At 38.4% G+C, this 12,698-nt stretch overlaps 1 protein-coding gene across 5 annotated transcripts in view; it reads left to right on the top strand.

Annotated features, from left to right (window-relative positions):
• EML6 (EMAP like 6) overlaps nucleotides 1-12,698 on the top strand; it is a 214,091-nt gene that overhangs the window by 116,210 nt on the left and 85,183 nt on the right. For all 5 annotated transcript variants that reach the window (XM_064494485.1, XM_064494483.1, XM_031467040.2 and 2 more), the window contains exons 11-15: nucleotides 2,236-2,403; nucleotides 3,342-3,448; nucleotides 7,108-7,226; nucleotides 9,184-9,370; nucleotides 10,470-10,575. In XM_064494485.1, coding sequence (XP_064350555.1) covers nucleotides 2,236-2,403; nucleotides 3,342-3,448; nucleotides 7,108-7,226; nucleotides 9,184-9,370; nucleotides 10,470-10,575 — 687 coding nt within the window. The remainder of the gene's footprint in view (nucleotides 1-2,235; nucleotides 2,404-3,341; nucleotides 3,449-7,107; nucleotides 7,227-9,183; nucleotides 9,371-10,469; nucleotides 10,576-12,698) is intronic.

Below are 12,698 nucleotides of genomic sequence, written 5' to 3'. Positions count from 1 at the left end.
TGCTCAGGTGGGCAGTGTAGTGTTGCTATTTTAACTCTAATATAATTTTGTTTGACTAGAAACCTGAAGGAGGTGAGGGAACCAGCCATTCAGAGATTCAGGGAAAGAGCATTCCAGACAGAACTCAAGTGCAAGGGCCTAGAGCAGAAGAGGGCCTGGCATGCCTGAGGAGCAGCAAAGAGGCCATTGAACCTAGAGCAAGGGAAGGGGAGAGAGAGGCCAGGAAGGAAGATCACAGAGATAAGGCCTAAATGTGGATGACACTAATGCTTTTGCAGGTTCTAGTTTCAGCCTACCAAGGGTATACAGGGTAGCTATTGCTGTGTAACAAATTCCCCTCCCTCACAAATTTAGCAGTTTAAATCAATAATCATTCATTACCTCAGTTTCTGGGGGTCAGGGATTCAGGAGCAGCTTAGCCAGACATTTCTCACTCCAGGTCTCATGGGGCTGCAGTCATCTAACTGTCAGACTAGGACTGGAAGACCCACTTCCAAGACGGCTCACTCTCATGGCTCTTGCTGTGTCTCAGTTCCTTGCTGTGTGAGCTCCTCCATAGGCTGCTTGAGTGTCCTTGCCACATGGTATCTAGAGATCCAAGAAAGAGGGCAAGAAGGCATCTGCAATGCCTTTTATAACTGCCACTTTTGACATATTCTATTTGTTTTGATTTGTATCAAATACTTTGTGGACTTGTTTCTTCTACTTTATTGAGATATAATTGACAAATCACATTGTGAAAGTTTAAAGTGTACAGCATGGTGATTTCATATACATATATATTGTGAAATGATTACTATTAAATTAGTTAATATATCCATCACCTCACTTACTTACTGTGTGTGTGTTGAGGACATTTATGAACTACTGTCTTGGCAACTTTGAAATATACTATACAGTATTATTAACCACAGTCACCACGTACATTAGATCCCCAGAACTTACTCATCTTATAACTGAAAGTGTATCATTGACCAACATCTTCCCATTTCTCCCACACCCAAGACCTTAATAACCACAAATCTACCATGTGTTTCTATGAGCTTGACTCTTTTAGAATTGTGGACAGTTTTTAAAGCACTACAAAGAGATGGGTTAAATAATCTCTGAGGAGGGTATAAAGGTCAGGGCAGCAAAGAATATGTCAGCAAGATATACAGAAATATGGGAAGGGTATATGTTTGCTTCCTAGTTATTGAATTATCAGCCAACATTTCCAACTAACTTTAGGTGGAATCTGTTTGACTTTATTAAATTACCAAAACTGACCTAGGAAACTCTGAAATAGGCAAGGTTGCTTTTGAGACCCAAGGCCTTCCTTTCCCCGCTGTGGTAGCATTCCTCTTATCTTTTCTGGAGGCCCTGATACAATAAAACCTCACCTGGTCAGAACATGCTCTCAGGAAAGGGACATATAGCAGTCATTTCCATCTTCGTATAAATTTAAGTCATTACCTCCCCAGGAGGTATTTAAATTTTAAACATGTGATAGTTGAACAGATGGGCTTTCTCCCATTAAAGAGATTTCATTTAGAGGGACTGTGATAAGTGGGAGTATTTCTGAAGGAGGGTTGGGTGCTTGTTGGCCCCCTGAAATCTCTAGTTTCTGGGGTCCTGGGACTCCCCGTGGTAAGATGGACCTTGCTTAGCTCCATGAGTGCCGTTATGCTGCTCTGTACTGGCCGTACACTGAGGACTTTGCTGCAGTAGTTCAACCACAAGTATCAGTTCACATAGCTTTACTGTGGCACTCACCACCTGGGGATGGTGTTCACTGATGAATGCAATCAATTTAAGAGAAAAAAAATTCATTCTCCCGATTCTGCATCTGCATGACCCCTAATAATAATTTGACTTCCCCCACCCCCAGAATTATTTTTTGTTTCCCAGTTGTAAAGGACTGCTTGTTGTATCTTGTATTTAAATAAAAAAGTGTAAGTTATTCATTCTTGAGCATTTATTTTCAGAGTCAGGGAAGCAGGTTTGAAACAGGTTCAGATTTGTCTTTAGACACAGGGCTTAAATTTTAAAACTCGCTTTTAGCTTAATCCATAGTGGGATAATTGAGGTATCTTTTGGAGTATTTGCTTATTTGTTATGATACTGTAAGACTGAAAATAATATTTTCTAGTATATTTGAAGATTTTACCTCTCAATGTGAATAAGAATGTAATTTTCTAATCAATAAATTCTATGTTTGCATAACTAATCTTCTCCTCAAAAATATTTTTTTAGGAGCCAAGTTTAGAAAGTACGTGGGTCATTCCGCACATGTCACAAACGTCCGCTGGTCTCATGACTTTCAGTGGGTATTAAGCACAGGAGGGGCTGACCACTCGGTTTTCCAGTGGAGATTTATTCCAGAAGGTGTCAGCAATGGCCTGCTAGAAACCACACGCCAGGGTAAAACCAGTAATAATTTTTCAACACCTGTTTATTTTTCAATAAAAATTTCAAAGAATGGTCTAACATCTCTTCTAAAGGTAAAGAGTGAAAGTCATTGTGAAAAGTTCATTCCTATAATAAATTTAAAATAAAAAAAGAGAAAAATCTTTTGCAGTACGGGCCAATTGAATATGGGTCAGTTGGATAATTTCCTTCAAAGAATTTTGCTTATACCAAATGCAAGTTGAAGGGCTAAGGTTTACATGGAGAATTAACCTTTGAAAATAACATGAACATATTTCAGCCTCCTTAGGACGATTGTAACAGATGGTGGGTCTGCTTGATCAGGTAACAAGGAAACCTTTGGAACAGAAGTTGCCTCCATAATGGGGTTCAAAGAATGGTCCACAATCTGGGCCACTGTGTTCCAGCTCAATGGATGTATAGTCCTTTAATTTATTGTGATGTCGGCAGGAATGATCGAGTAATATGTAAGAAATTGTTTTATTGGGAGGGGTTCTGCAGCAGTTTTGACCATGGTAATTACCATCACTCGGTGGGCATATTAACAGGTTAAAGAGATCTTTACTCAACTAAGTGGTTGGATTTCCTTTTGGCCCTGCCTTCTCATTGGTAAAACCTGTCCCGCTTTCTTCCCCCTTTCAAAGAAAGATTTGAAACCCAAAGATCTATTACCTAATGGAAGTGTGGACATGATCGGGGGGAGTTATCCTAGTCTGTTAATACTCCTGAAAAAGAGGGTGAGAGGTGTGCTGTACTTAACCAAAAGATGAAAGGAAAAAAAAGATGTTTTAAGAATCAACAGCAAATGAAAATTATGGTATAGTTATTTTTATTGACTTCGATAGGATAGAAGAAAAATATTTTAGATAAAGTTTTTAGCTATTTAGAGTCTCAGAATTTCTGCTTGTTCCTTATGGGATACGTTTCCACAGAAGGTGGCACTGATTCCTACAGTGAAGAATCTGATTCGGACTTATCTGACGTGCCGGAGCTGGACTCTGATATTGAGCAGGAAACTCAAATCAATTATGATCGCCAGGTCAGTGAACAGGAGCCTTATAATAGGTACCTTGTAACCCAGAATTTCCATCTCATTAGATTTGGACATTTGTACTGAAAATAGTACTTAGGCAGAAAATAAAACAAGAATAAGAAAAATTGCCTGCTGATCTTTAAACACAGATTTAAAATAAGGCATTTATCAGATCATTTTATCACATTTTATCCACATTTTATCAGTAAATTTTTTTAAGTGGAAGGTAGTAGCAAAATTTCAAAACAGAACCCATGGCAGGGTTTTTTTTTGCCTCCCCAGCACCTAAAACTTTAAAATATTTTTTACAGGAAAATGTGCAAGTAAGCTATAGGATTTTTCATTTTGTAACAGATCATTAAAGCATGTGTTTTCTTTATAGAATAGGTAGCCATGAAGGCATGATAGTTTGCAAATGAGCTGTTGTCCTGGTTTCTCTCTTAATTTATGGAGACTGTTATCGGTTTAATTAAAGTAAAAGCCCAAATACAGTGCACATTATCTCTCCAGTCAGAAATCATCCTTATTAGAAAAGTTAGACAATTGCAACCAAATTGGGTCCTGTTCTTTTTAAAATAGACATTTAATTTTAGCACTAAACGAAGTGTGTGTTAAACAGTGCAATCCTTCATTGGAATCTGGACACATATCTCCTTCTTACGGAGATAACCATAGGGGTTCTATTTTCTTCCTTGTCATTTAACAAAGGTATGTGAAGCAGATTCCGCACATGAACGTGGAGTGAATAGGATTTCAGACACAGCAGCTGTCCGAGTTGCCCATGGAGACTTGCCATATAGGCCTATGGCAGCTGCCATGTATCGAGTGTCTATGAGGCCAGATCCTGTGCTTTACATACACCAAATCCAACCCCATGGTAACCCTGAGAGGTTAAGTAATTTGCCCACATCCACATTGCCTGTAGTATTAGGATGAGAAAGTGGATCTGGGCTTCTCCCCAAAGTGCATATTCTGTGTGCTACTTGGCTTTGCCTCTACATGAGCTCCGAATGTGTAACTTTTCAGATGATGACTTTTTTTTTTTTTTCCAGCTCACAATCATCAGTCATTGATTCAGTGTTTGAAAAATTAGATTAGTACAAAAGCATTCCAACTGATGGTTTGGGTCAAGTTCAAGACTAAATCAGTTTGTGTATTGATAACAATATATTATGCAATAAAACTACCAAAGACAAAGATTTGAAAGGAAATTAATGGGGAAATACCATGCAAACACTAAACAATATTATACCTGAATTATCAAGGGGAAATGGGATTTAAGCAAAATGAACATGCATTTTAGGGGAAAAAAGAAAAGCAATTTTTAAAACTGGGATGTTTTTATTTAATAAAATGATACTAGTAAAAGAATGAAGAGACATGACTCGGTTGAAATTCATGCCTAGGATTTATATGTTCTCCCTGACATCTTACTTTCTAAAGTTTCCACCTATATTATTGATTCGCATTGTCTGTGTTTGATTCCTGAGTTGCTCCTGAGCAGGGATTTTCATTCTGTTCTACAAATGAGAATTTGAGGCCCACAGAGGTTATGACATTTGTTCAAATACGCAGTAGAAATGTCAAGACTAAAATTCAGTACTTTAAAGTAGTTGATGAGCTGATGAAAGCATCGTGAATTCAAATGAATAATTATCGTTAGGTTTTAAAAGCTTAGTTCATTGCATCTGTATTAGACAAGGGAGTAGTGAGGTAGCTTCTGACTTTTTAAATGATTTTTGGTCAAATCCTAAGGACTTTATTATAATATTTCATGATTATTTTGTAATCTAGTTTGATCAAATGAAAACTTTCCTTTATGAAGATGAGAAATTCTCCATTATATTTCATTTAAATGTGTTAAATTGGTATCTTTTGAGAGTAGGATGTAAGTACCTGGTAGACAAGATTCACTTTATCTACATTTAAATTCTGGGGAATATTCTCTCAGTCAGTAGTAGCATTTTTCAGATCCTAGGTTAGACCAAGAGCTTTGCTTTCTATCTCAGTCTGATCTGAAAAATCCATGAGGTCATGAAGGAAAGATCATTCCAACGAGTGATCCCCATAATTCACGAGGTCCACATTTTATCAATGTCAGAAACATTATGAGATTTCTGGCCTTAGATGAAATTGTAACAAAATATTTTACTTATATTTTATCTTTTAACATTTTTTATTGATATATAATCATTTTACAATATTGTGTCAAATTCCAATGTAGAGCACAATTTTTCAGTTATACATGAACATATATATATTCATTGTCACATTTTTTTCTCTGTGAGCTACCGTAAGATCTTGTGTATATTTCTCTGTGCTATACAGTATAATCTTGTTTATCTATTCTATAATTTTGAAATCCCGTCTATCCCTTCCCACCCTCTGCCCCCTTGGCAACCACAAGTTTGTATTCTATGTCTTTGAGTCTATTTCTGTTTTGTATTTATGCTTTGTTTTTTTTTTTGTTTTTTTTTTTTAAGATTCCACATATGAGCAATCTCATGTGGTATTTTTCTTTCTCTTTCTGGCTTACTTCACTTAGAATGACATTCTCCAGGATCATCCATGTTGCTGCAAATGGCGTTGTGTTGTCGGTTTTTATGGCTGAGTAGTATTCCAGTGTATAAATATACCACATCTTCTTTATCCAGTCATCTGTTGATGGACAGTTAGGCTGTTTCCATGTCTTGGCTATTGTAAATAGTGCTACTATGAACATTGGGGTGCAGGTGTCATTCTGAAGTAGGGTCCCTTCTGAATATATGCCCAGGAGCGGGATTCCTGGGTCATACGGTAAGTCTATTCCTAGTCTTTTGAGGAATCTCCATACTGTTTTCCACAGTGGCTGCACCAAACTGCATTCCCACCAGCAGTGTAGGAGGGTTCCCTTTTCTCCACAGCCTCTCCAGCATTTGTCATTTGTGGATTTTTGAATGATGGCCATTCTGACTGGTGTGAGGTGATACCTCATTGTAGTTTTGATTTACATTTCTCTGATAATTAGTGATATTGAGCATTTTTCATGTACCTATTGATCATTTGTATGTCTTCCTTGGAGAATTGCTTGTTTAGGTCTTTTGCCCATTTTTGGATTGGGTTGTTTGGTTGTTTCTTATTAAGTCATATGAGCTGCTTATATATTCTGGAGATCAAGCCTTTGTCGGTTTCATTTGCAAAAATTTTCTCCCATTCCGTAGGTTGTCTTTTTGTTTTACTTATGGTTTCCTTTGCTGTGCAGAAGCTTGTAAGTTTCATTGGGTCCCTTTTGTTTATTCTCGCTTTTATTTCTATTGCTTGAGTAGACTGTCCTTATTGATTTTCTGTCTGGATGATTAATCCATTGTTGAGAGTGTGTTGGATCAATCCCCAACTATTGTTGTATTGATATTTATTTCTTCTTTTAGTTCTGTTAGTATGTGCTTTGTATTTTTAGGTGCTCTGATGTTGGGTACATAGATATTTACAATTGTTATATCTTGTTGAATTTACCCCTTTATCATTATGTAATGACCTTCTCCATCTCTTGTGACCATTTTTAGTTTCTTAGATTTTCGAAAACTTGATTTCCTGCCATTAAAGATTTCCTGAGAATGTTAAAATATTAATGTGTTTGAAGCCTAAAGGAAAGAGTTTCTGACTAAATGTTTCTGTTATGGTTGAAGGTTTACAAAGAAGATCTACCTCAGCTAAAGCAACAAAGTAAAGAGAAAAACCATGCAGTGCCCTTCCTCAAACGAGAAAAGGCTCCTGAGGACAGCTTGAAACTCCAGTTCATCCACGGGTAGGTGGTCTGTCACCAGCCTTAGCACCTTATCACCCTCCTTTGCAGTGCTGTCCCACTTCAGGCTGACTCTTCTCTCCAGTGTGCACCTACCTGCAGTTAACATTTTAAATACGATTTTCTGTCCAGTTTTCTCACTCGATATTCTGTGACCATCTCTGCATGTGCATCCTGATTTTTCATACTTTGTGTACTTCTGAGATGCATGTGTTATTGCTGCACATTAATCTTTCACTTCATTCTCTCCACCATCTCTGCTTCCTTGATGCCCATAACTCCTGCTCTGTTTACCTGGCTCCACTTAAGACAATGTTTCCTTCAGACATTTTTGTTCATGTACCCCCCAAATAATTTTGAATTTTGAAAATCATGCACAACCTTCCACATTTTAAGTTGACATCTAAGATTTTTCAACTTAGGTTTAAATGGTTATGAAGACTATGATACCTACTGTTTTATAAATATTCACATCATTTGTTAAGATGGCTCCAGTGGAACTTAAATGCCATAGATAGAGTCCTGTCATCATCAATTTAACAAATACATGAACTCATACTTCTGTTCCACTCCTCCCATAGAATTTTATCCTAATGCAATATTTTTGTGCTTGAAAGCCTTTAGTTCACCCTGTCATAACTTCAACAAGCAAGAAAATTTCTATAAATTCAATTCAAATTTAATTCCCTTGTGACCATTAGTCTCTAACTGTGCTGTCCAGTGTGGTATCTACTTGCAGCCAACGAGCACTTGAAATGTGGCTAGTCTGAGTTAAGATGTGCTGTATGTGGAAAATGTACACCAGATTTTGCAGACTTAACATGAAAAAAAGAATATACTTCATTAAAATGTTTTTATATTGATTACATGTGGACATGATAATATTTTGGACATATTGGGTTGAATGGTCTTAAAAAAAAAGATGAAATTATTTTAATGTGATGGAAAATTTTCAATTACCTATGTGCTCATAGTATTTCTGTTGGACAGTGCTGGTCTAAACATTAACAATTTTTTCCTGAATTTAATTGTTATAACTATTAATAATAAATAGCTGCCAATTCAATGTAAATGTAGTACAAATTGTGATAAACAGTTACTAAACAAAAAATCTTACTGGAAAAATTTTTTTCATAAGAGAATTTTTTCAATGAGTTCAGTTATATGTGCACATATATTTCTTATTGCTAGAATGTAACACAATTTAGCATTGAATCTATTTTGGCTTTTGAGTTTTCAATAAAAGTACTAAGAAAGCTTATTCACATCTACTTCCTTAAGTAGATGAGAACAGAAGCAGTTTTATCATAGCAATGTTAATTCTCTATATCCCTCTTGAGTCATAGGCCAAAAATATATATTGTGATTTTGATATATAAAAATGTAGTTTAGTGGTCTATCTGACAATTCAATTAAACCACTCTAAAATTTTGTTTAAAAGCAAAGAATTAGAAGTCACTTAATTTGCAAAAGTTTTTCTTACCCAGTTGCTAGAGCTGTTCACTTTCAACATACAATATTTGTATTTGTTTTGGCATCCCGGCAAAATTTGATATTCCGGGGTAATACAACATAGTAAGATTCCAAATGGATGGGAGTAATGACTTGCAAAACTGGGAAGAAGGCAATTATGAAAGGGGAGGTGGGAAAGGAAAACCTCCACCTCACCACAGATGTGTTCTCAGACTGGTCAGTTTTAAGAGAAAGCCCATACAGTAGCTGAGGAACTGGAAACAGATTCTGTTAAAATTATCAGTGTCCATTTGCCCCTTAGAAGGTCATCACGTGCCCCCGGAGGTCCTCATACTCCCATTGAAGACCACTGTCCTGGGCAACTGTGGAGACCCCTGGGGTTCTACTTGCGCATGTCTGTGTTAACATGTTAACTTTATCTCCTGACAATTTCTGATCTGTTCACTGCTTATTCAACTACTGCGCAATTCCTGGGCCTTTGCTTCAGTTACAGAGGCTACGACTGTAGAAACAATCTGTTCTACACACAAGCTGGAGAAGTGGTCTATCACATTGCCGCAGTTGCTGTCGTGTACAACAGGCAGCAGCACTCCCAGAGGCTGTACCTGGGACACGACGATGACATTCTCAGCCTGACCATCCATCCAGTGAAGGACTACGTGGCCACCGGGCAGGTACATATCTCTCCTGTAAGATGGGGGCCTAGCCAAAGAGAGACGATTTAATTTTGAATTCAGTTTGCACATGAGAAATTCAAGAAACACTTGGTAGAAATAAATGTGAGGCAGGAAGCTGAGGATGCAGTTAATTCTGAATCACTTGATGGTGGGATAATCAGCCATTCTGCCACTTCTGGAAAGTCTGAGGAATTCTCATTCTAAGGTGATGAGATCTATGAACAGGATTAGGTAAAACTAAAGTTCCGTGAAGTCTTAATATGTTTTCCTCATTACTGTTTACCCAGAACTTACTGTATCCTAGGTATTCAATAAATGTTTATTAAATGAACCATCTTTTAATACTAGTGTAACATTTAGTGTATAGCTTCTTTTTGTAAAACTTAGTCATATGACCTTTGGCCGTGTAGGAGTTGGCTGGACTCTGCTCAGTTATGTGCGTGGCTTTATGTCCCATTTTCCCTTTTAGAGTCGTCATACCCAACAAGGTTTTCCCCCTGTGTATTATAAATGAGGAAAGCCACTTTACTGTTAACAGTTTTCTCTGTTGTTGGGTGTTGGTGTGATAGAAGCTTGTGTCACCTGGAGGAGAAGCCACCTTACTGACAGAGTTAAGTCATGAAACTCATTTCCCAGGGGAAGAAGCAGGGCTGGGCCATGCCTTCTCGAGGTAGGTAGGTAATTGAGAGGTAAAAGCACTCTGAGGACAGTGCTGTAAAGACGGACAGCTGGCTTCCTTGACCGAGAAGGGGAATCGAGTGTGGAGTTGAGAAGGCAGGAACGGAAAGGCAGATCTAACAGAAGCAAAACACAGTGGACGTTTGAGCTGGAGTTTTAAAAGTCCCTTCACTGGGAGCTGTGCCCCAGGTTAGGCTCTGCTGGCACCTAAACTTGATGCCAGAGCAAGACCCTGAGACCCTTTGTGCCTCGGTTTCCTCATCTGGAAAACAGTGGAGTTGGACCAGATGATTTCCCAGGGTCTTCCTACGCTCCACATGTGTGGGTTTTGATTTCTGAGTAGCACTTGACTCTAAGGAACAAAATCATTCCTATGATAATTTGTAAGTAGTTAATAACACTCTTCCTATTCTTTAAGGTTGGAAGAGATGCTGCTATTCACGTGTGGGACACACAGACTCTAAAATGTTTGTCACTGTTGAAAGGACAGCATCAGAGAGGAGTGTGTGCGCTCGATTTTTCAGGTGAGCACGTTTCCCACTGGTGTTGTAGGCAGATGGTTCCACACTTACTTTGTTGTTTTTTTTTTTTTTAAACATCCTTTAATTTTGTTTGCAAGGAGGTAAGCCCTTGGTGTGTCAGCTACCCAGTCTTAGATGGAAAATCAGATGAGTGCACATACCTAACAGAAATGTGGCCTTTAGATGCCACCTCCCATTCTGTCTCCCTTGTTTCCTCTCTCCGGAGTCATTCCCCAGAGCTCACACTGTGTTCTGCCTTTGCTGGAGCGATTTGAAATCCAGAGCAGCTGTTGCTGTTGAAAGACTTGGTTGCAAATGTCTGGCAGTGACTCAGAAGAACATCAGTTGCCTCTCTCCAAATAAGTGGGAACACAGCACCTGCGATTAAAACATAAAGAGCTAGAGGGAGGGCTGCACTTGCTCTGCAAAGGGCCACTTTACAAGGCTGGTGTTTCGGAAGTAAATCTCATCTTGAAAAAATAGAACTGAAGTTTCCATCTCCTCAATTTAAAATTTGAACACAGTGCTTTTATAATCCAACTGGTGAATATAATTTTCTTTAGAATAAGGCCATTTCCTTATGCTAGGATTGAAGAATGAGGACTTATCACAAAAGGATGTTTTCGCCTAGAAATGTTTAATAATCCCAAATGTAGATATTGGATGTGTAGGAAAAAATTCTAAACTTTCTGCAGAAAACTAATTCTGTAATTTCCTTTTTCTAAGCTTTATTCAAATGTTTAATATGTGCAGTATGTATAATATTGGTTGTTAAATTCCATGATTTCACAGCCCCAACCTCTGTCTTATGTGCCTCCCCTTCTACTCTCCTTGTTCAAGCCCGAAATTCTTCTCATCAGTGCCATCACAACTTGGTCTCTGCTTCCATCCCCACTTCCTCCAGTCTATCCTGCCCACTTTTTGAGTCTCCTGCAAGTGCAGTGACATTGCTCCCCCACGTGGACTCCCTTTGGTTGGCTGGCTCAGGGCTGAGCCTTTGGTTGGACATTCATAGTCTCTGTGATCTGGCCTCAGCCTTCCTTTGCAGTGTTTTCACCCACTAACCCATTTGTGTGCCTTTATATCCCCTAACCGTAGAACCCAAATGCACTCCTATCTGTGTTTTTTGCCTGTGTTCCTTTTCTCATGCTGTTCCCATGTGTCTGTTCAAGTCCTGCTATCCTCTAAGACCAAGCTGACAGTTTCCTTCTCCATCCTTCCAGAGAGAAATGACCTATTCCCTTTTCTGCATCCCTTAGCCCACTGTTGTCAGTGCTCTTGTGGTACTTGTTAGAGCCCACGTGGCACAGTAGTTACATGTGGTGACAGCTCCTCATACAGCGGAGCCCATCTCTCCGTTCCCCACTGCACACGTTGTAGCGCAGTGGACACAGAAGCTACTCCAAAAATGCGAGTGAATGAATACATGAATGAATGAGGTTTTGTTTAATGCATTTTGTCTTGCCTTTCACTACTGTTGCTAGAACTTGGCATTGTAAACCATCTTGGGACAAAAATTACCTTTATTCTCTAACCAATAACATGGTGCAAATTTCTGTGGGTGTGTCACATGTACATTCTCATATAGTATAAACTACTGTATAAATCTGAGTTGCTATGTCATTATTAGAAGTTAGTACTTTCTGTCATTATTGAATTAATAGAAATCAAGGCTAAACAGTTCATACTGCCCACTGATGGGCATGAGTGGTAGAGAAAGCATGAGTATCAAAGAGAGAGAACTACTTGGTTACCACCTGCCAGTTGAAAGCCTGGGTAACGCACCCAATAAAAAGTGAATACAAAGTCCTAAACTTCCAGAAATTTGATGGACGTAAAATTTTTTATTTTTTAGGGGGGTTTGGGGGAAAGTAATTAGGTTTATTTGTTTTTTAGAAGAGGTAGTAGGGATTGAACCTAGGTCCTAATGCATGCTAAGCATGCACTCTACTACTTGAGCTATACCCTCCCCCAGACATACGATTTTAAAATAAGTGCACCATGTGTCCTTGATACAAACAGTAAAATCTAAAATGAACCTATAATTTGAGTTCAGATAAGGTTCTGTTTGAAAGATGTGAATGGATTTTTGCTTTTTAAAATAGTTGCACTCCTTAATGGCGCAA

The sequence above is a fragment of the Camelus dromedarius genome, chromosome 15, assembly GCF_036321535.1.
Source record: "Camelus dromedarius isolate mCamDro1 chromosome 15, mCamDro1.pat, whole genome shotgun sequence".
NCBI classification, from domain to species: Eukaryota; Metazoa; Chordata; class Mammalia; order Artiodactyla; family Camelidae; genus Camelus; species Camelus dromedarius.
This window is presented reverse-complemented; position numbering and strand designations above follow the sequence as displayed.